The 24,389-nt window shown below is 47.6% G+C and overlaps 1 protein-coding gene across 1 annotated transcript; it reads left to right on the forward strand.

The window, feature by feature from the left end:
- Nucleotides 1-5,431: 5,431 nt before the first annotated feature.
- On the forward strand, nucleotides 5,432-12,891 carry Osr2 (odd-skipped related transciption factor 2). Its single transcript, XM_050163180.1, has 4 exons — nucleotides 5,432-6,243; nucleotides 9,841-10,605; nucleotides 11,509-11,608; nucleotides 12,318-12,891. Exons 2-4 carry the CDS (start codon nucleotides 10,094-10,096, stop codon nucleotides 12,498-12,500), a joined length of 795 nt encoding a protein of 264 aa, XP_050019137.1. The 5' UTR covers nucleotides 5,432-6,243; nucleotides 9,841-10,093; the 3' UTR covers nucleotides 12,501-12,891.
- Nucleotides 12,892-24,389: the final 11,498 nt, after the last annotated feature.

Here is a 24,389-nt window from a genome sequence, read left to right on the forward strand (position 1 = left end):
CCTTATATGCTGGCACCGCATTCGTGTTTTTGGAGTTTGGCAACTTGGATTGAGTTCAAGAATAGCGTATAATCCTCTAGGGAAATATTCACAGCAAACAGCGGCAAGGATATACATTTTCCTTTGTTAAAACTTGTGTCTGAATTCAAATATTGGCCTTGGCGTTTCCTAAGTGCTGGCTCCCCTGAAAGTTACTGTGTCAAACTATTTACACTGGGAAGCAAAATCCTGTTAAGAAATAGGATCCCTGGTTGTAAAGAGATTACCATGCCCCCGACCATTACACATTTTATATTCTGAAAATCCTCATAAGAAAAGATCATTTTAACATGGTAGCTATTTGTCAGACTGGAGGCGGGTGTGTGTACAACTCATGACTCTGGGCAGTGGGAAAACTAACTTTTCTCCGTTTTCAGTGTCTTTCCTGCATTAACTCATTAAAAAGTAGCTTTTGTAAGGTCTGAAAATTGAGGATGACAAAACCTTTAAATAAACTGGATTGGCAGGGCTACTGTCTGTGAGGTTTTCTATTGCTCTCACTGCTAATAGTCCACTGACCCCCAAACCTCTGAGGGAAACAGAGGGTCCAGTGGAGGGGTTCCCTTTGCTCGATGAGAACAGAACAGGAGTCAGGGTTCTAGAGTGTAAGAGAAAAGAGAACTCTCATGGAAAGTGTTCAGTTGGCATAAGATTAGAAAGTGTTGTTTACAGTCAGGGTTTTAGTCACTTCACAAGGAAGTCATTCTGCAGTCCTTAGAGAAGGAGACAAATCAGCAGGTCCGGAACGAAAACCCCTATGTCGATACCTGTGGCCTGGTAGGTAGGCAGTGTGGGGCCACAGATGGAGAATCGGCAGTGGGATGGAACCAGTGCAGACAGGGCGGATAAGCGGAATGTGTAGAGTTCCAGGGTCCTTCAAGCATCCCGAGAGCCTCGGGGTGACCCTGGAACACAGCAGCCCCTAGTCCTTGCCCACACTCATCCTACCCAGTACCCTGTGACCTAACGCTGAGAGGGCAAGGGCAGATGAGTGTGGAGGGCTGCACGACAGACAGACAACATTCGCGTGGATAAAGAGAGTGGGTGAGCATCCGAAGACCAGGGACGATAAAATGAAGTGAGATGTTCTATGCACTTGGTCCCTAAAAGAAACTTTTTTTTTTTCTGAAGTCAAGTGAAATCTAGTATTAGGTTAACAATCTACTGTTATCCTCAACAGGTGTCCAAGGATCTTGAAGTTGTCCAAGTAGAGCCAGAGGGTGACCAACTGAATAAAAAACAGTGACTGGCTGAGCAAGTTGCCCCAGGCCAGATATTTAGATGTGTGTTTTCCCTGGGGAAGGAAGAAAGAAAAGGGTGGGAAGGAGAAAAAGAGGGAAAGACAATGCCTGAAAGATGAATGGAGCGTCCACCATTGCTCCCTGGTGACGATTTAATCTAGGTCAGTGATTCCCAAATTTTATAGGGTCTCATATTCACCTGCAAGACTTATTTAAACACAGTTTTCAGGCTTCAGTCCCAATTCTGGCTCAGTAGGTGGGACAATACTTTTGCCTTCTCTCACAAGCTCCTCAGCAATGCTAAATAGACCACACTGAGAAGCCCAAATCTCCTACTGTCTGTAGAGTGCTGGAAATGCCTCCTAGGGCTGTCTTCCCACCAGCATTCTAAAAAACCAAAGTCAGCTAACACACACACACACACACACACACACACACACACGCACGCATGCACGTATGCAGGCACTCAAGTAACACACAGTGTTACCTTGTGAAAGTCTGTTAAAACACAGTTTTCCAACTGCTGTCTCTTTTAGGAGTGATCTTTTCAGGGCACCATAACCCATCTGGTCCCACAACTGCAGTCTCCTGGGATGCTCCTGGCTCTTGACCTCTGCTGTCTTCCTAGTTCGCTAACACTGACCAGCTCAGCTCCAAGAATTGAAAGACGCCTAGGGGTTGACCTGGCTCTTTCCATCCTGGGAAACTGCAGAAGACCCGCTGCCCTGGGACAATGGGAGGACAAAGCTCTCCATGCATGTCACCATGCACCTTGAGAAGCATGCTTTTGCTGCAGGGGCTTGAGATGCAGAGTTAATCCTTGTGAGTCTTTCCCGTTCACTGTTCCACAGTTTCTATACCCTCCTCCCACCCTGACCCGGACTTCCAAACCAGGAGACATTCTGTGGTCTAGCAGGCAGGACTGGGCCGCTCTCACCCTGATGACAGGTCGCTGGGATGCCTTGATCCAGATCCGTACTTGACAATCCAAACACAGACTGAGACAGAGCCCTGGGTGTGCCCCCACCTCCCTCTCCCACCGCCACGCTTGATCATGATGTTTTCCCAGAGATTCCATGTTCAGCCTCCCTAAATTGCTTTCCCTTCCGTGTGACTTGGTGTCCCCCAAGGTGGGAGCCAGAAGTTTGTACGCTGCAGACTCCGGTGGGGTGAAGTTGAGTGAGAGACGCGGGCAGAAGGAGGGTGCCCTTGGGTACAGTAGACCCTCCTCACCTCTCTTTAGTGGGTATGGTCCAACAAAAGGGCAGCTGGGGCTGGTCAATCAAGCCTGACTTGGGACAGCCAGAGCGAAGACCTATGGCTGTGGTGTCAGTCTAGCCCCCTGCTGTACACACTACTTTCTGTCTTCTGCGAAGGGGCTCGGATTCAAGTCAAGGAGAACAAGGGGTGAGTGAGATCGCTGGAGGCCGCACACTCACACCCTGGAGCCCACTCCCCGAAGTGTTCGACCTATGCCTCCAGGGGGCGCTGCGGCCCTTCTAGCGAACTGCAGAGCTAAGAGTCGGCAGCGGCGCTTTCCCACCTTGTTGCGCCCGAAAGCCCGAGACCAGCCACACTTCCTTAGAAGATGAGATTCTTAATCCTGGCACCCACCTCCGCACCCTCAACTCTCCTCCGTGTCTAAGGTGTGCCAGCCTCTTTGCTCTCCTCGCCCCCGCGCTGCTCTGTGGCTGGAGAGCATGCACTGCCTGCTGCAAAACCCAACAAAGGGTCTCCGCTCCGCAGAGTGTGGGGAGAGCTGGGGACTGGGGAGCCGGCCCTCAGAGGGATTCTAGAAAAAAAAAAAGCTTTCCGTAATTTTATTTTTAAAGCGGTACAAGTTATTTAGAATGTTCGCAGCGTGCAGTCAACTCCACCGAGTCTGTGTGTGACACCTGTTGACTCCACCCGCAGACTCCTGGGTGGGCTGGGGGCAGTACACCACCGCAGCTCCCAGCTCCTCTGAGTTTCCTGCGCTAGGCCTCGAAGCTTCCTCCCACAGCGTAAACGTTTCTGTTGGGTTTGGGGCTGTAACCGTCCAGGCCGCTCCTGATCAGTGTGTTAGCCATTTCCCCTCCAGCGTCCCTGGTGTCGAAAGCCCAGTGCCCCGAGGACAGCAGCTGACCCGATTCGCGAGAATTTCCAAGTTAACAGGCAGCTGAGCTCCGGAGGGAGCTGGGGCAGCTCGCGGAGACTCAGACCGGGGGCGCAGCTGGCCTGCGACTGACTCCGGGACCTCGGTTTCTGCACGCCAGGACCCCACAGCTAGTTGGTGGCCGCGTGGGCCAATTTTTCTGTATCCGGCATTTTGCAGGTCGAGCTGATGAGCGACTCGTGGGCGGGCTCTCTCGCTGAGTGTGCCCTAGATGCCCGCCAGGCAGCACTTGCGCCTCCCCTTCTGAGCACCCCGAAGTTGCGTTGAAGGTTCCAGGTGAGCGCCCCGCAGCCTGGAGGGGTGCGGCGGTGCTGAGTGCGCTCGGCTGCAGGCTCGGCTGGTTGCACCTGCCCATCCGGGCCGCGGGGCTCGCAGGCCGCCGGGGCTCCCCAGGCAGCGCTGCTAGGCTCAAAGGTGCGAGCTCTCGGACTCCTCACTACCTTTCTAGCCTCCTCAGTGCTGGGGCTGAGTTGGCCCAGGATTCTTACGAGGCTGAGGTGCATGAGGTAAACGTGTTTGCAGTAACATCCCAGCTCCGGAGGTTTTGGGGGAAGGGGGTACAGCTAATTGCGTCTACCCCGGGGGGGGGGGAAGCCGGCAGTTCGGTACCCAATACACACAGGTCCTGAAGGTGCGAAGCCTGCTGCTGGAGAGGTTGCCTCCACTTTAGTGAAAAGAAGCCCGGAGGCACAGTCTCCGGTCACCACCGGGTGCTTAAAAGTCCTGGAGATCTGAATGAAGAGAAAGTTCCCTCCAGTTCTCCAAATTGAGAAAGGCTGTGGATGGAATGAGGCGGTTGGGGAGAGGGAACCGCAGGCATCCTGGGAGCTGAGGCTCAGTACCAGGCGCTGAAATGAAAGCACCCTATGGAACCCACTCGGAAAGGGGTTTTTAAACCTCCGAACTCTCTGAAGCGGCCTCCTATGTCCATGGTGTTCATCAAATTTATTCTCAAGTAGTCAAGCCCTGCAGGACACCGAACACGGAGTCTCTCTCTCTCCACAAGCTCACTGTGTAATCCTTGCGAACTTAAGACTGGAAAGCAGGGGGGAAGAGAACCTGCTGCTCCTGAATTATGTTTTACCAAAGAAACGAAAATTTATATTCACGTCGACAAAAATAAAATAAAAAGGCTTTTACCTTCTTACAAGACGGTTTGCCTAGCGCCTGCCTCCTCTGCATAGCCTTAGACGGCTCTTAGCGTTCTGCTAACATCCACCGCTTCCCCACACAGTCCTTTGAGAAGGGTGGGTGACCGAAAAGCAACTTTTAGCGGAACGATTTTGAATTGCACAATTTCTTTAAAAGAATCTATGCTCCTCCAAGTACCTACCAACGTAAGTGCCCTCCGGTGACTCGTTTGGGACCAAGGATGGTTTGCTCAGTTTTGTTCAGGTGCATCGCGTCTGAAAGGAAGCTGCTTGCTGTGGATCCTGTCATTCCCTGTCACCCTATTCCAGAGGGTCTGGAATTCCTTCCTTCTCCTTTACACACTCACAGTGTAACTAAACCTTTAGGGGTGCTAGGAAGCCTAACAGTGCACGTCCAATTTGATTAGTTTTCCTGGCGGCTGAACAATGAACTCAGTTTTTTGCTGAGAATGAAGATAATGCGTGTTTCGAGACGTTGGAATAGTATTTTCCTAAAATTTAAAAATGATTGTTCTTCACCCATTCCAGATGGGCTCTTTATTGTTTGCCAATGGATCGCAGATGCCCACAACTTTAACCAAGTTGGTTAGCTGCTTATGAAATGTACGTTAGGTGATTAAAGCTTAGACGGTGGAAGAAATTTCTTCTGGAACATTCCACATGTCTTGGCACTAATTATGAAATTAGTCGATTGTCACTTCCATAAACAAACTTCGTTTTGAAAACAGCAGAGGAAAACAGAAAACAGACTACACATATAGCCATAATTGACCAAAAGTATGGACGGAACTATTTTACACTGGGGGAGGGAGGTACACGCTAGAAAACAAAATGTAAAAGTGGTTGTTTTGGCCCTTTGAAACAGATGGTCATATAAACGTGTTAAGAAGTGGAAATGAAGCCGGCCAGCTAAAGAAGTAAAAGTACAAAATGCAAAATGCCCTTTGGACTTCTCTAAGGACTCCGAAAAGCGTAGATCCAGAAGTTGAGCTTCCCACAGAGTGAGGCTGAGAGAGGAAAAGTCTTTAGAGAGAGGACGGGCGTTGTCTTTGTGTGTGAGATTTGAATTGAGTCACCTTGGGCTCTGAGTCTGGGTTAACCGGGAAATCTCAAGCAAACCTGCGCCTTTAAGACTCAGTTGCTATCCAAACACAAGTAAACAGAGTGGACCATTAGCGGGTGCCGGGCGTGGAGGCGGAGCCTGGATGCTGCAGCCCGCTCTGCCGCAGGACGCCCGCCGGGAGGGGAGGCGGGGCCGCTACTAAAGCCTTGGACTCCGGGCCTGGGGCAGCCTGGGGCGGGACGCGGGCTGGGAAGGAGCTCGGCCGCGCTCGCTGCCGGTGGGTGATGGCCCTGCAGGGCTGCGGGTTCCGACTTTGCCCGCAGTCAGCGGCGAGAAAGTGGCCCAGGCACCGCGGTCTGGGCGAGCGTTGAGCACTCCTCCAGAGCACGCTCGCTCTTTACACATTCCGCTCCCACGGACTGGCGAAGACCACGATTCGCTTTCGCTCCCCCAGATCATGATCTCAGTTCCCGGGACCGCGCGCCGAAAAAGAAGTTCGCCCAACTTGGACTTCATGACCTTTCTAAGCTGTGCGCCCTGCTGCCCGGACCTAGTCTGAACCGCGCTGCAGCCAGGCAGACCTCCGCGCTGGCGGTGAGTGTCTCCGGGACCCGGCTGTGGTTGTCCTAGGAAGGAAGGGATGTGGGGGTGCAAGGGCGCCCAAGTTCTGTCTGGAGTGCCACGAGTTCAGAGAATGAAAAGCACTCCGGTGAACTCCAGTCCCGGGCCTCGTGTTCTGGCTTCCTTCGGTCCCCCGCACGCGACTCTCGACTAAACACACCCAGTCGAACTTTTATGTGCCGCCGCTTAGTTTGGTTTTGGTAGATTTACGCCTTCGGCAAGATTTATAAAAAGACTGAACGTCGTATTTTGGAGTCAAACCCCATCAACCGAGGCGTTTTTCCCCTGCTCTAGAAAGCCCGGACCCATGCGTCCTACCACAGCCCCGGCTCACAGCACAGAAGGGCCGGGACACGCGGTGCGGTCAAGCCAGCGACCGCAGAGGCACAGTTCACATGGGTCCGGTCATAGGTGATTTTTCCCCCACGCGTGTGTTGGCCTCTTGCTTTTCGCTCCACTCCCGCCTTTGCCGAGAGGGCAGCAGGCAAGCTCCCCAGGGGCTAGGACGCTTGGGTTGTAGAACTAGCCGGGAAAGGAGCCGCGGTTGTAGGAAGAAGGGAGGACGAGGTGTTTGTGGAGGCAGTAGCGCAGAATCGGTCTGCCCACCTGTGAACAGAGAACAAAAGAGCGCTGACTGCTCCCGAAGCGAAACTGGGTGCAGACAGCGAACTGCAGCTGACTCCACAAACTGCAGCCTTGAACAGAATAGGAAAATGACACAGGGGGAGAGAGGGAGCAGAGACAAACCCAGATTATGCGGAAGGCTTCCTAATTTAATTAACTCCTTGGGAGGGCAGAGGCTCAGGGAAGGGGCAGGAACTTCGTGGCTGCCCCCCATCCCACACCTGATCAAGTCCTTCCCCCTTCCCCTCATGATTTGGATCTCTTTCTACTAGGGCTCTCTGATTTATATACAACCCTGTTGAATTCGAGCTGAAATTCAGCGAGCGTGTTCACCCGTCCGTCATAGTTTCACTCAAATCAACACACGGGGTTTAGCGGATGACCCTGAACTGTATTATTTTTAGATAATTCAATGTAACACAACTGTTACCAAATGTTGAAAAAACTTTGACAAATTACCAGAGATCCTGTGTTGTCCGGTGTTTTGAAAGCTTCACCAAACTGAAATCAGTACGTTCAATTCTCCCTTGCTGACAGCCAGTGAAACTAAATGTTACGAAATGTCCAACCTGCCCCGGGAATTCCATTGAAAACGGATGGAAGAAATGTAGCCTCATCTCCGTTGAGCCATTTGTGACTTTTGGTTTAAGGTTCTCTCCTTGCAAAATTAAAAGTAGCCAGTGGTGGGAGACAGGCTGGTGGAGGAATGACAGCAGCAGAGGCCCCGCATTTAGTGCCTGAAATGGAGTGTGCACTTAACCCCAACAAAGCGAAAGTACCTTAGATCTCTGCGTTCACTTAAGCGATGGTTTGACATACATCGGTAGCGACTAAACAGGAATATGGGAACTAAACTCAATAGCTACTTATGGTAGCGGCATTTGGTAGATGTTTAGGGGAGACCTGTTTGTAAAAGGGTTTCTGAGGGCCTAATGGCTTTGCTCTTTCTTTGCAAATTAAAGCTACCTTATGTAATATGAAGTGGCAATTTGGGACCAACAGAAAAGATAAAAGTCTTGTTTCTGCATTTTAAGTTATTGGGAAGAGAGTGCACTCAAGTCTCTGCAGACAGAATTAAGAGCGTGACCTTTACGGCAGAGTTCACTTAGTGCAGTTAGAATTTTAAAAAAATCATTAATGTTAATAGTCATTCTGTCAACCAGCACTCCTTCCTGGCCCTGATCAGCCCGTGCTGAGAATCATGCATTGCCTCTTGTATTTATTTCTAAGAAATCTAGTCTGGGAAAACACCCAACTAATAATTTCGGTTTCCTCTCTATTCAGGCGAGAGGCTGCTTTTCAACACTAGGGGGGAAAATCCTCATTATCCACGGAGAAGAAAATAAAGATGAAATTTATTATTTTTAATTGAAGAGAAAATAATCAGTGATGTTAGCAGAATCTTCCTCCCCCGCCCGCACCCCACACACCTAGGAGAGGGTGTGAGGGTTGCGGCTGAACAGAAGTGAACACTGATTTGCGCGGTGGGAAAGTCTATCACTAATGGGAGTTTACAGTTTCGGTTGAATGGTCTGACCGAGACCCTCTGACTGTTACACACCTCTCATTAACTCCCAGCCTGAACTCCCAGACCGCATACCACCAGGCAGAAGCAGTTCATTAATAAATCTCCTGTCTCCAGACTGTTCCAAACAGCCGGGGAAGGTGGGGGCCCACGGAAGCGGCTAGTTTCAGCCTTGCCAGAGCGCTCTGTCATTAGCGCAGCCCCTGGCAGATACTGTCCCAAGCACCACTTCTTAACCGCTCTGGGAAGGAAAAGTCCGCAGCAGTAAGGCTTCGGAGGGCAGGGAGAGCTGGGCAGGCCACTTCACCCTCCTGCCCAGTCCCAGACCTCAGGTGTTGGGGGTTAGCATTTGGCGGGCTTGATTCCTAGCTTGCTCCAAACCCTGTCCCTGGGAGGCCACCCTCGGCTGTGCTGGCAAAACCTGCTTGTAAAAGAGAGTTGGCTGTGGGACCCTGTGGGTCCGCTGTGAACGCAGGTGAGGTATTCCAGGAGACCTGGGCTGCCCAGTGTGGACGCCAACAGGCCACACACACCCCAGGACTCTCCGAATGCAAGATTCCTTCCTTGGCCTCCTCCAGAGCGCACCCCCTACCCCCGCCCCCGCCCCCGCCCCCTGAGGGTGCCAGATCAGGAAGCAGCCCCCTTCTGAGAGTCTGGCGCTCAGTCTGGGAAAAGAGGTTCGGGCCTCAGAAACGTTCTGTATCCTCACTCCAACCAGGCTGGAGTCTGAACCATCTGGAAGGGATCTTGGTAGGGGGTGGGAGGCGAGGCAGCCCCTGAGGAGGAGAAGGGGTGAGTCCAGGCCCAGGCCGAACCCCCCCCCCCCAGGTGTCACTTTTCTTTCCTGCGGGCCCGTCACTGCTGATAAATGGGACTAAGGCAGAGGAAGGAAAAAGAAAGCCAGCGAGGTCAGCGAGGGGCGAGGCCGAGTCCTGCTAGGGCCGGGTAGGACGAAATGCCCCGGGTAAGCACGGGAGAGGCTACCTGAGTGGGGCACAGCACGGGGAGAATCCACGCAGGTGGATCGAACCAGGCCTCTTGGGCCGGATCGGAGCCACGACCTACAGTGTCCCAGGGAGCTGGCATGCTTCTCCGAGCGACAGCAGCTGCTGACTCTCCGGCCTTTGGGCCTTGATCTCTCAGCCCTCCTGATTTCCAGTCCTAAGAGGATGAGGGTGACTGGGGTCCTGGCTGCGACAGCGCCCAAGTCCTCCGTCCGCCTTTCCCCTGGCGGTGTCCCCTCTCCCGAAATCCGATCTTCCTACCACCCGCTCGCCAACTTGCTGCCAGGCCTCTGGTGTCTCGATGTCTCGAGGTCCTGGAGACTTAGGAGAAGGGAACTTAGAAGACGTGACCAGCGCGGTCGCCCAAGGACTGGATAATAATCATGGTGTCTCCCTCTCTCCCCTGGACACTTTTAGGGGTCCCTCTGCGTGCTGCTGCTACTTTTACCTTTCTCTTACGCCCGCCGGCCTCTGAGACCTGGAAGAAGGGGGAGGCTTCCTGCACCCCTCCGGAGCCGTCAGGAAGATGGGGAGCAAGGCCCTGCCAGCGCCCATTCCACTTCACCCATCGCTGCAGCTCACCAATTACTCCTTCCTGCAGGCAGTGAACACCTTCCCCGCCGCGGTGGATCACCTTCAGGGCCTGTAAGGGCTCAGCGCTGTGCAGACTATGCACATGAACCACTGGACGCTGGGGTACCCCAACATGCACGAGATCACGCGCTCCACCATCACGGAGATGGCCGCTGCGCAGGGCCTCGTGGACGCTCGCTTTCCCTTCCCCGCGCTGCCCTTTGCCACTCACCTGTTTCACCCCAAGCAGGGAGCCATTGCCCACGTCCTCCCGGCCCTACACAAAGACCGGCCCCGTTTTGACTTTGCCAACTTGGCGGTGGCCGCCACACAAGAAGATCCCCCTAAAATGGGAGACCTGAGCAAGCTGAGCCCCGGGCTGGGCAGCCCCATCTCGGGCCTCAGTAAACTGACTCCGGACAGAAAACCCTCCCGAGGGAGATTGCCCTCCAAAACGAAAAAGGAGTTTATCTGCAAGTTTTGCGGCAGACACTTTACCAAATCCTACAATTTGCTCATTCACGAGAGGACCCACACGGACGAGAGGCCGTACACGTGTGACATCTGCCACAAGGCATTTCGGAGGCAAGATCACCTACGGGATCACAGGTGAGACCAGGAACTACAGGAAGGTGAATTTGCCCAGGAAATGTCCTGATAGACATAAATGTCACTAAAATCCAAATCCCTCCCAAAACCGGCTTCAGTGATCCCCACCCCCCAGCCTGCAGCCGCAAATTCTTCCGAGGTCCTAGAGCAGGAAAAATCTGGTAGCTTGGCCTTGGCCTAGGAGCCAGTAATTCTGTTTTCTCTGAGTCTGCCTCGGTACAGAGTGAGGGGTGAAAAGGCTTCGGGACCCCAGAGTTCTTCCCAGTTGGATGGGCGGGTGGAAGGGTGCAGATTTTGGCTGCTGTGGAGTCGTTTCCGGAGAATCTATTGAGTCCCCCCCACCACCACCCCGAGTACCCTAGAGCGGTCCACAGAGTTTCTTATTCTTTGAGGGGGTCTTGAGGTCACCATCTTTAGCAACAGCTGCAGCCATCCTGGATTAGTTCCCATGGTCGGGGTGTGGAGGTTTTGCCGACGTTTATTTGTGTCTTCTTCTAAGGTGGGACTTCGTATCGGTCCTCGAGGCTGTGAAATGATTCGCAAAATCGGCGCCCCCCCCCTCGCACCCACCCATCCTCGACTTTCGTCTTGATTTGGCCAGGTTAAACCCCAGGGTAAAGCCTGGAGGCCTAGAACGGCTCTTGGAGCCGCTTTCCGAAAGAACTCCAGAAATACGCCAGAGAGGGCGGTCAAGTGTAGATAAAGCCAGACCGCCCGTGAATGTTTCCAAGAGTCTGTTAGTTGAGGTTAACTATAAACAGAATTTCACAGAAAGTCTAAAAACAACATAAATAATAGACATTCTGCTTCCTGTGCCCTCTCACAATTTCGTTGGAATAATTGTGGAAAGCAAACGCTAAGCCACAGGATGATCCTTTCAATGAGACCTGTGTTGATTTTCAGGTACATCCATTCCAAAGAAAAGCCCTTCAAATGTCAGGAGTGTGGGAAAGGATTTTGCCAGTCTAGAACTCTCGCAGTTCACAAAACTTTACATATGCAGGTAAGTTCATTTCATTCCTCTAAAAGAATGGTTCGTTTTTATCATTAAGACTTTACAAAAAGTGTCCAAGGCAGGGTCTGTTTCTTAAAGCTCTTTTTAGATTAGCTTTCTAGTGGGGAAACAACACTTGCTTTTTAAAATATAAATTTAATATTACAAAACAAAGAATTTTTCTTAACGAACAGGCCAGCTGATTTAAAATAAATCCTAATGTTAGTTTTATACTTTTTTTTTCATCCCATCTGCTATGCGTTTAAAACTTCCGTGTTTGGGAGGAAATAAAGGTAATTTTGACAATGGAGCCATGGTGAAATCCCATATGCTCTATTTCCCAGGGGCCTCGTAATTTGTAGCTTTCAGGACGTTGAGGAATAGTTTAATTTTCCAGCAAACGGGAGCTTCATTCCCGGGAGAAAGCAGTTCCTTAGGAGCGGATTAGGTGCCCCCCCTTTCCTGCCCTTGACGTAGCGATGAAATACGTGGCCCACCGAGGTGGTCTTATCAGTGCAATCGGGCCTCCGCGGGCGCCTGCACGTGTGTGTTTCCCGATTGGCGGATTAGGAGCCCAGATCTGTCCCTGCAGGTCCCCTCTTTTGTTGTCGCGCGCTTGTTAAGTTAAAGCTTGGTACTGAGGAGACAGAAACTGTTGAGGAGGGTGCCCGTGGTGGTGTGAAGGATTAATCCTTTGCCTTGCTTCACATCTGAACAGGAATCTCCACACAAATGCCCCACATGTGGAAGAACCTTTAATCAGAGAAGTAATCTGAAAACTCACCTTCTCACCCATACAGACATCAAGCCCTACAGCTGCGAGCGGTGCGGCAAAGTGTTCAGGCGAAACTGTGATCTGCGGCGGCACAGCCTGACTCACACCCCGCGGCAGAACTTCTAGCGAAGCCCAGGATCCATCCTGTGCGGCCGCGGCTCCCTCCCCCAGACCCTTCTCCTTGCCTCCCACCCGAGGGCCCACCCCCACCCCCACCCCCACCCTTACTGACCCCAGCTCTTCCCCAGCTGTAGCCGCACCTGCAGCTCCTACGCCTTAACTGTTCTTCCGGAGGACTGAGAACTCTCTAGAAAGTCACCCCCCTTTGCAACCAGCATATACTAGATCCTTGTAGATATTCACGGCTCATTTTGGAGCTCTGTACATAATGTCGTGGGTCTTCGTCCTGTTTTTTTGTTTGTTTTTGTATCTTGTTGGATGCACCTAGACATGGAAAATGGAAACCAAATTTATCTTTAAAGACTGTATTTTCAAAATAAAACTTTTCTTGTTTCAATGCTGAGATGTGTCTGCTTGCTGCTAGTCAACGTCTGTTTTCCCGGGCGGAGGGGAGGGGGCTCCAGAAGAGAGGGCAACCCCTGAAAATTCAATGGGATGGGCGCTCTTTATCCCTGAGTTTTAAAAACAGGACTTGCAGTTCTCTTAATAAAATTTGAGCATTTCCCTTTTAGTACTGTGGCATTTTGGAATGGGATCGTGCCTGGTCTCTTTCTTTCAAATATATAAAATTGAATAACTTTGGGGTCTTAGTCTTCTTGTTTATTCTAGTCTCTGTGTTTATTAAGTTTATTCCTTCAGGTAAGTATACTATAGTAACCATGGCTGATAACACGCTGTTTATGTTATACCCTTGGAAGGCCCTGATGGCAAGGGGCATACAACTAGAGGAGAGAGAGGAGCTTCGTGTTCTGGAAGTCCTTGACCTGTAGTCGAAGTTTATGGTGGGCAACTGCTCCTACTATTAGACTTTGAACACTGTGATTTCTCGCTATAAACACAGACTTTATCCTGCCTTCAGGGGATGAGCATAAAATCAGTCCTCCAGCAGAACAGGAAGATACGGGGAGCATGGGAGGACGGGGGAAGAGGAGAAAGGAGAAACCACTTGGTTGTGTTTGCACACAATATTTCTTTCCAAGGGTGGAGATCAATTCTGTCAGAAGGTTAGGATTTCTCCTCAAAGCAAAGTGAGTGAGGTCACTGGCCAAGTTCTGCCCTTGGGAAAGTGTCACATGTATTCTGCTCCTCATAGAGAGCTTGCAGTAGATACCTCATAGCCTTCTAAAGTGTGTCAACCATTGCCAAGAGGTCCTGGAGCGTGGGACACCAGGACAGCAGTCCTGAAGTCACTAGGATTGAGCCAAATGAAAGGAAAATGACCCCATTTAGAGAACACCCCTGGAACTGGTGGCCCAGTGGCCCAGTAGGCACTCATAAATAGTTTAATACTGAATAATAGGCTGAATTAGGCCGTGTCAGATTTCTTTTAAGAACTGTATTATTTGTGCAAGGATGACTTGTTTAACCTTCAGGGGATATCAAGCAACAAGTCCTTTGCTTGATAGCTTAGGGTGGGAATTTGAAGATAAGATTTGAAATTTCTCACCAGTGTGTTTTTGATATGATTTCCCAGGGGGTTTCAACGCCTTTTAGATTCAAGAGAGCTGGATGAACGTCACCCCTCAGAGGTTTGGTTCTCCTGAAGAGTCTTCTTACCGGCATGTGTGTGGAACACAGCACAAATACATCCCCAGAAAGAAGACAGTTCAGAGCCTTCACTAGGAAGGGTAAGGCAAGAAGTGATGTGTGTGTTTAAAGGAATTAAATGTCTGTTTATTTTCTTCTGTTTGTACAGAATTAACTCTGTGACCTCCCCTAACCCTGCTCTCACGCTTCTGCCTGCCTTGACTTGGAAGATCTGAATACTTCAGGGCAGGATTAGCATCAACTGTCCCTAGAGACACCCCTCCCCATCTTTAGGCTTTTTCCGTGGGGTGGTCAGACTCACAACCCCACCCACCCCTACCTACAAGTGTCCCAGTTCCACTGCACAGAGGTCAAAAGGATTATAAAAGCATGACCCTTGCCCACTGCCAACCTGCAGGCACATCCTGGAGGTCCCCCCCCCCCCCACACACAGATCTGTAGATTGATATGGCCACCTTAGGGTTCCTTCCTTTTACTCTAGTTGGTCAATTAAAGCTCCTAAATGAAAGAGGAAGCCCCAGGAAAGCCAAGCGCGCAGTTCCTCTTCTGGTCTGCACACCATTTCAAAGTCAAGGTCAATTCTCCTCAGCTTTATTTCCTTATTCCCTCACTTAGCTAGTGTTTGCTATGGGCTTTTCCGTTGCCAAGATTTGTGACAGTTGCTCCTGCTTTTTGTTCTAAGTTTTGCTATTGTTTTATAGACAAGGGTTTCCATTGGAGCTCAAGCTGGCCAGGAATTTACCTTTGTAGCCCAAACAGGCTTTGATCCTTCTACCTCAGACTCCTGAGTCCTGGGATAGCAGGTGTGGGCCAACACACCCAACCTGGTTTTCATCATCTGTTTCTGTCTTGATGCGTCTAGTGGCACATTCTAGGACTCTTGACTTCTCAACCAATTTTAAAAATCTGCGTGATAGAGCTTACTTTAAAAGCTCTTAAGTCCAGTGGCCATTTAGGCTTAGACGGGACCTCCATACAGTCTTCATGATTCCAGGTAAAATTCTGAACAGTTGATTCCTCTCTAAACTCTGAGGGCTTTTCTTCTCTGTGCTTAAGTATGCAGGACACTGAGTCTGTGTGAGACACTCCTCTAGGACATTATGAGGATAAGGCAGATCTTGTTGAGTGTGTGTGAGACACTCCTCTAGGACATTATGAGGATAAGGCAGACCTTGTGTCTTGGGAAACAGAGCTGCTGGGTTTTTGTTTGTTTTGTTTTGTTTTGTTTTGTTTTTTTGTTTCTTTAGTTCAGAGAAGAGTCATTATCCACGTTTTAGATTAACCTGTGCTTCCTGACACCCTCTATTGTCAACTATGAATCAATTGCCTTGGCAAAGGAGTTGGCAGAGGAACGATCACACCAATCATAGTGGACAGCAGCTACAGACGACCATCGAGTTGTGACTGTACTATCACCTTGTCATCTGTGTGTGAGAGCTGAGGGATGTTTCTGAACACTAATTACACCGTAACCCAAGGCCTGCTTGGAATCGCGAGAGTGAGTTTTAGGTGGTCTTATGGCATTCAGCTGGAAATGCAGGTCATTGCAGCCCAAGTTCTTTAGTACTGTAGTAATGAACATTACTTTGCTATATATCATTGTATAAGAGAAAAGCTTCCCAAAATCTAACCCTAAGACAGGTACACATTTTAAAAGCAAATTCGGTCTAAAATTATAAATAGTCACCATTACCTCAGCTGCTGAAATAAAAAACAGCGCTGGAAATGCCTTCAGTTTGTCAGTTAGTGAGCACTTGTGAACCTCTTCACTTAAACACGTGGTTAGACACCTGTCTCGGCTCTGGATGGGCGGCCGGCTCCCGGGAGGTGCTTGGGAAATGGAAGATTGTCAACACAGGTAAGAGCATATCTAGATTTAACACTACGTAGAAACAACAGAGAATCTCCATATGAGTACGGAATGAGTGGCTTTTCTTATCACCATATAATTTCAATATTACTGTAACAAGGAAAGAGAACAAATTGCCGAAACCGTGTAGTACATTGCAAACACTTGTGTGGCTGCCGCGAGGATCCCTCGCATTCGCAATCGCCGGTGTGTTAGGCTGAGACCGTGTTTCTCAATGTTGGCCCTCCCAACGTGTCACTTGACACTGATAGCTACTGCTGGTGACAGCAGTGAGCAATAAAGGGGGTGGAGATGCAGAATGATTCAGCGCTGATGACCTGAGATAATTCAAGTTCATTCTTGTTGCTTTTCTTCTTTTTTATTACTTGTTGCCTGCACCCACACAAATTACCTTATTATCTAAGCTGTGTGATTTTTCTCTATTGAAACAACCCAAAACAAAAATTGATAGTTTTAAAAAAAATTGTAAGTATCTTTTAAAACCTAACCCCCCCCCCAAAAAAAAATAAAGTAAATTAAGCCATATCTGTTAGGATGATTTTTAAGAAAGAAACAGAAAATGTAACTAGTAGGAGCTGCAACAATAGAGGATTCTTCTTCTATTTGATAAGGTGTTTTGAGATAGGGCCTAGGGATTTGCAATCCACTGACATGACAAGATCATCTGGGCCCAGTTGTTAACTACTTTTCTGCTCCTCCGTCTTTACTCTGTGGACTGGGGCTCCCTGCATGGCCACAAGATGGCTGCAGCAGCTTCGAGCACCAGCCCATTGTTTCCTCATCAGACAAATTCCAGAGGCAGAAAAGGAAGATCTCTTCCTTGTGTTTCTTGTTTAGGAATTAAGAGTCTCTCACACAATCCACCTGCCCTGTCTCTTCTTGTCTGAAAAAGCAAGCTGTCTTCCTGCTCCTCAGCCAACCACTAACAAGAAGACTACAACGTGAAAGATGACTACATAAAGTCACACTGCTAGGGCCTCCTGGAAGCCCAGGACTACCGAAGAAAAACACAGATAGGAAAGCAGGCTACCATGAGCAGGAGGCAGGTGTTAGAAATGAAGTTCCCAAGGGCTGTGGGGATGCCTCAGCCAGAAAATTGCTTGCCCTGCAAGTTTGAGTTCAAGCCACAGCATGTACTTAAAAAGTCCCATGTGATGACAGACACAGGCCTCGAAATGCAAGGCGGACGGCTCCTAAGGAGCAGTTTCTGACCTTGACCTCTGGCCTCCACGTTTGCCTGCACACGCAGGACACACAACCACCACCACCACCACTAGCAGCAGCAATAACAAATGAAACTTCTGTAAATCTTATGGGAGAAGATGCTGATGCCATGGCAAAGGCAGGATGTATCACATATACCTGTTTATTTCAAAGATATAAAACTAAAGCAACCTTGCAAAAACTAAGCAGAAAGACTAAAACACCAAGAATGTTAGTAGCAGAGATTCCTGAGAAATAGACTCAGGCTCACCTCTCTTCTTCTTTAACTCTCTCTCAAAAATCATGTTTGTTTGTTTCTTTGTCTTAAAGAAATATGTAATACATAATATTTTAAACTTCAAAATAAAGCCTTAATGTGCTGAATGTTTTTGTTCTTTACCTCGGTTTGCTGCCTCTGCCTGTCTCTCTCGCACACCCATAAACCTCTCTCCGACCTGCTGACTTCACTTTGTTGTCTCCTTTCTAGTTTCCTTTCCTCCTTGATTTCCACTCAGAATGCCTTTTCCTGTCCTCTAGATTTCTTCATCCTGGTTCTGGTTTTCTCCCTTTTGAGAGCAGCCATCCTTCTTCAAGGTATCCCCACCAGTCAAGTCTCCAATGGGCCTTTTTTTCCTGAGCCCTCCCCAACCCTCTGGGTGAGCTGGAATTTCTGGTGATAAAGGCTCTAAGGTCTCTATTTTAAACAAACACTTCAGGTAGTTCTTCAGTGTCTTAGAGCCGAGGGACTTCTGAGTTAGCCTTTGACACCAACACTCCCTTTATCTTATCCATCAGCCATTTACTCTGTGCTTACCTTAGTAATAAACACAAAACAACCTCCACCTCCTCCCTCCTCACTCCCTGGCCTTGAAGCCCAGTCTCCCTCTGCCCTGAGGCCTGCTGCCCTTCCGTGGTCCACCCCTCCTTCGCACATCTCTTTTTATCAGTAGACATTTTTGGCTTTGATATCTTATTTCTTCATTGTTTGTCTTCTCAATCTGCTCTCTAGTTTAAGGAGGTGAAGATGGAATAAGGAGTGTAACATTTGACGCAATGAGAAATAGAAAGGGGGAGGAGCAGAGGTCACAGAGTAAAAGTCATCTTGTTTTCAGTCTGTTGGGGGAAATATTGTTATTGAACGCCTCCTTATTTTCACATTTATATGAAGGATATTAGTTTACTATAGAAATACTTTATAGACTGAGGTATGAGTGTGTGGTAGTTTTAAAGTAAGAATTAATTTAAATTGATTTCCAGATTTTTTTTTTTAAATCTTAACAACACACTGAACCCTTGGAGTAGGAGGCATTTTGAGATACAGCTGCTGGACTGTTAGGAAACGACATTTGACCAGAGGCCTGGTGACTTGTCTATAAAACAGGAATTTATACTGTGAGACTCTTAGTGTCTCCAGCTTGGCAGGCTTAGGCTCCTCACTGAGAAACACCTACGTGCTACTTAAGACAGGTGTTGTGATGTCACAGGAAGCAGGAAATAAGAAACCACACCAGCTCTAGCACATCAGGATGTTAGTTCAAAGAAAGAAAGAGGACCTTAAACCTTTTGTTTTCACAGAACTGTTGATGCTGTAGAGAATTTACACAAGATAATTGGCCAAAAGTAATGCGTTCACACTGAAAAGTAAATGTGTTTATTATTAGGTGATTAAAACAATACATTTGTTGTAAAAAAATCTCACATAGTATATATGTGGTAGTTTATATGTTAACATATATGTACATATGTAAGTTTTAAAAATCGACCGTCACCTCTGCCCTGCAAATGGATCATCTTAATTCTATCCCTAAGAGAGAGCCATGTGAGTGCTGAACATGTCTTCACACATGTTTTGCTATGGATAAGCAGATTGTGGGTGCTTGCACACACACACACACACACACACACACACACACACACACGAGAGAGAGAGAGATTCATGCTATTTTTCTCTTTCTTCCCTTTCTTTAACAGAAACACCCTTTGAGATCAGAAGACCTAAATCTGATTCTAACGTTTTATCAGGAGAAAACAAAACACTTTTAGATCTAAAGACTGCCTCTTAAGAATCTAAAACAGAGAAATAGAAAAAATACTTCTGTTACTGAAATTATTTGCAGAATGTGCCCTTGACTGGCAGCCTTTTGTCCTGGTCTTCGCGCAGGCACCTGAGAGACAGCCTGAAGGGCTGGAGGATTCTTCAAGGCTGTCACATTATGGTCCGCGTCACTGCACCTTGCTCTACCTCCCTGGCAAGAACTGAAAGATACAGTTCTTAAATCCCCTGGTGACCCATTTTCTACGGATCACTGGCAAGAGAGAATGTAATAACGCCTGCCCCTTCACCAACCTAAACTTCCCAGAGAAGCCGAACCGCATGGTATCCATCCTTTATCCCAAGAAGGAAACCAGGGCAGGAGCAAGGAAGCTGCATTCAATAGATGGGCGGTGCAAAGGCTTCTCTAGTCTTTATTCTATTTTAATTTTTATTGTGTGGGGAAACAGTAATCATTTCATTGTAGAGACCAAGACTGGGAAAGTTTTGGCATGATCTGTCTTCCAAGTAGATCATCTGAAACAGAAGACTCACGATTGCACAAGCTCCAGCGTTTGAGACACCAGCTAAACGGAGAGTTGTCTAGCCTGTGGGAGGACTGCAATAGTGTGGTTGGTGTGATGGATCAGAACTGGTCACTTCCCATTATCTTGTTCTGAAATAATCAGCGTTTCTCTGTCCTAAAACTATTTCTCTTGTGACTTGAGTCGCAAAGACTCACAGCTCTGTAAGGGACTTACTTATTCGCGGGCCTCCAACGCTCCCCACATGGCCCTGTTTTCTCAGCATCGGACTCTGGCAGTGTTGTGTTGTAAATACTGCAACGTGCTGACAGGACCATGGTGTTGTGTGATTCTGATCTAGGGCCATCTAAAAGATCCTTGTGCTATAATAACTGTCTCTTCTTCCAAAGGGGTCCTGCCGCCTCTACCGCTCTAGAGATGGTAAAGGAGAAAGATGACAATCTTATTAAGACTTGGTCAACTCTTTGTTTCCTGTTAGGCCAAAAAAATAAAAAGTACAAATAATCTGATGACCCATTTCAAAAATAATACAAACAAGTGATCAGATCCTCTGACCTAGACGAGTGAAATCGGAAATATAGTCCTTCACTCTGGTGGGTGCATCAGAGACACTCCATGAGATGTGGATAAGGATGTCTTCTGATACATGCACAGAGGCTTGCTTGTGTGTGTGTGTGTGTGTGTGTGTGTGTGTGTGTGCCTGTGTGTGTCCGTGCTTGCATGTGTGTGTGTGTATTGTGGGAAATTCTGATAAGGGGCAAAGCAAAGACTCTACCATTGATAAAAATCCACACCTCTCATGTATTAAAACTCAAAAGAACAAATATCTAGTAACAGGAGAATGAAGGAAAATCATTCTCCTGATTCACACAGAGAGTAGCCAATAGTACTGAAAGGATCAGATTAACACCGTGTGTTAAGCACTAATGCTATATGTTAAGAAGCAAGTTGTGGGATGGTAGGCACACATCATTTGTAATCTGAGGACATGCAGTTTATATAAACATAATGAAAATATAAAATGTTCTTGGAAACAATGAACACCAAAGACTGGACAATGGTTATAACTAAGGAGAAAGAGGAAGGAAATTAAAAACTAGTAAATATTGACTGGGGACTTAATATTTGTGGTATTTTTTCTTTGAAAGATATATGAAGCAAATACAGAAAGATTGGCAAAACTGAGTGATAGTGATATTGTATTGTAATTTGCCTGTGTACTTTGCTAGGTGGGTGAAAATTCTATAAACTATCTCTTTCTCTGTGCTTGGGATCAAATCCAGGGCTTCCCATAACCTAGACAAACACTCTGCCATGGCTCATACATGCATGTGGTGTGTGTGCACACATGTGTGCATGCTCAGGCACACTCACACTCACAGGCTGTGCATGTGTGAAGGCTGGAGGTTGGCTTCAGGTGTTTTCTTCAAGGCTCCCCATCTTATTTTTTGAGACAGAGTTTCTCACTAAATCCAGATCTAGTTGGTTCAGCCATATTGGCTGGGAACCAAACCTCAGAGACTCTCCTGTCTCTACTTCCCCTGAACTGGCAGGACAGATGGGTGCTCCCATGCCTGGTTAATATTTTGGGGGTGAAAGTTTCTAGGGATCTAAACTCAGGACTCAGGACTGCACAGCCACCGAGTTACTAGAGCCATTTCCCAATCCCCCTCCTGCCCCTTCCCACAAAGTCATTTTCCAAAGAAGAATCAGGTATTAGAACTGAAAAGATTTTTGGGAAATGTCTCTTATTGGATGTTTAATAAGAAATTATTCGGTGGTTTTGGTGATATGCTGGTGTGCCGGAGATAATGTCTGTGCTCTTGGAACTTGTTCTATACCAGAGAGACTAGATTTAAGAAGAAGGAGGAAGAGAAGGAAGAAGAGGAAACTAAATGTAACTACAAAGAGAATTTTCCTTCATCTAAGGATGCCAAAGTGAGGAGCAGAAAAAATTACATGATTTATTTCAAGATGCAAACCATTTCTAGAACCTTCCATTTCCACCTCCCCACAGACTTCTATTCCCCACACCTGAACACCCTCTCGATTAGTCACTGTAATGGCATAAGCTAGTCGCTTAAACCTTACTAAACAACAGTAAGTAATTGGAACATTGTGAACAAGACGTTAAATTCACACAACCTTCTTATTAGATAGGTCACACCATTACCCTCATTTTATGGGTGAACAGAAAGGGGAATGGGACCCTGTGCCGAAAGTTCCGGAAGTAACCTGAGTGACAGGTTCTGCGTCAACATTCAGAACTCTAGTTAATTTAATTCAGAATCCCTGAATTGTGTTCCTCTGGTCTCATTTCTCTGGTTAATTGTCCGTGTTCACACACCCCTGTGACGCCAACAGTACTCTGGGCACGGTAGGGAAACGGACACCCATGTCTTCTTAGATAAGTTGACTACGTCTTTTCATTTTCAAAGTTGAAGGTTCATTGGTTACAAGGCTTAGCATCGCTTGTGTGTTCACCTAAGTGTGCAAATATCCCCTCCAGAGGGTCGCCAGGAATGTGTAGGGTAATCACTTCCCACACTGGGCCCGCTCTGGTCTAAACCTGCAGACGGTTTCAGGTGATGAAGATGAGAATTCTGGCTCCTCCCCAAGCCCATTAGTGAAGAAATGGTCACTTGTAGAAATAACATTCTTTTTGTTTTGTTGTTGTTGTTGGTTTTTTTTTTTTTTAAGACAGGGTTTCTCTGTGTAGCCTTGACTGACCTGGAACTCACTCTGTGGTCCAGGCTGGCCTTGAACTCACAGAAATCTGCCTGCCTCTGCCTCCAGGGAGCTGGGATTAAAGACATTTACCACCACTGCTCGGATGAAATAAAATTCTTTAAAGGAACACACACACAAACTCCTATGTGAGTAGACTAGGGGACAGTTTACAGGAATCTGTGGGCCTCAAGACTGAACTCAGGCCAGCAAACTTGGTGGCCAGTTCCTTTAGCGGCTGAGCCATCTTGCTGGCCTATAATAAAATTCTTATAGCAGATATATTCCAAGGCAAATTTAAATACATAACTGCAGAATGCAGTGTAGCCATAATTCTACCACTCTGGAGTCCATTTATAGAGCTCACCTGTGCACCCCACATGTCCCCACCATAGCTCATCTGTGCACCCCACTTGTCCCCACCATAGCTCACCCCTGCACCCCACATGTCCCCACCATAGCTCACCCCTGCACCCCACATGCTCCCTCACAAATCTGATTACAGGGAGAAGTTGGAAGTGCTCAGTATTAGTTGGTTCAGGAGCACTCCAGAATTACTTGTTGTCTTCATTTTCCAAGGCATTCTCTTCCCTGGCTGACGTGTGAAGCCTTCTCAGGATGTCTCCAGGACCCTTATTAAGAACATCTGTAGGAGCATCAGGACCAAGTGTTGAATTTCTCCCATTTGGGTTTCATTAAAGTGTCTATAGTTGTCAAGCATTTAGAAAGTCAAGACACCAAGAGTTTGGGGTTTGACCCAAAGGAAATTGGTCTTCATTTTAAGGCTAAACAGGAGAGATAAATGAGCCAAAGTTTTCTTTCTTTCTTTCCTTCTTTTTTTTTTTCTTTTTGAGAAAAGGAGATTTTAAAAAAAAATTCCTTTCAGATGTGTGCTCTGAGAACGGAAGCTTCAGTAGCCATGCGTTCTGCTGAGTTCTTCTTGCCAAAACGAGTGTAGGTTTATTTACGGGTGTCCTTAAGCCAGAGTCTGTGGACCTCGGTGGGTCCATACAGAGCCCATAAACTGTGAGACTTTAAGCAAAATGTTATATGCATGCATGCATATTTACATACGTGCATAAATACATGTGTTCATACATACATGCGTGAGGGTTTTTATTCTGGGGAGAAGAAACTATAGCTTACATCAGATTTTCAGTGTCAGCTTTGATTCACAAAAAAAGCTTGAGGTCCGGTGAGACAGGCTGGCGGGCGAAGGCACTTGCTGCCCAGCCTGGTGACCTAGGCTCCATCGGTGGAATCTGGTGTGGAAGAGAACCTGAACCTGCTCCCGAGCTTGTCCTCTGACCTCCATCCACGCTTGCTCCCTGACACTTGTGCACACCTGCATACGCACATCGACACATGCATAAAATAAACAAAGAGATAATAATAAAAATATCTTTAGAATCTAGCCTCCAAAAGGTGAAGATATGTTGGTAGATATTTTATTTATTACATATTTTTCGACCTTCAAGCAGTTTTTATATTTCTCTTTTTATTAAGAGTACACAGTGCATTTAAAAATCTAAAACTCTGCCGAAATATAGTTATTTAAGAGTATTTTCACAACTCATGCAATCTCAACTACAGGATTAAGTCTACGCGGGCACACATGCTGGTCTAGTCTGGTTTAACAACAGCAATCTGACTTGTTCTTTGCCAAGAAAGGGGGGGGAAGTGAAAATATGCCGTAAAAATGGCACAAAGGGGGAAAAAGCAAAGCCCTTTAAAAGTTTTTTTCTCCATCACATTCTGTGGTAACGAGAGGCTTTCTTTTTGGCCAATCAGTTACGTTCTAATTATACTACAGAAGCATAAAATAGTTTATATTGTCCCTTTCTCAGTGTAAGCTGCAGTTCTGTTGGGTGAAGAATAACCAATGACAAATTCCAATGAGAAAAAATACT

This window comes from Alexandromys fortis, unplaced genomic scaffold, assembly GCF_014885135.2.
Source record: "Alexandromys fortis isolate MF-2015 unplaced genomic scaffold, M_Fortis_MF-2015_v1.1 scaffold_17, whole genome shotgun sequence".
Taxonomy (NCBI): Eukaryota; Metazoa; Chordata; class Mammalia; order Rodentia; family Cricetidae; genus Alexandromys; species Alexandromys fortis.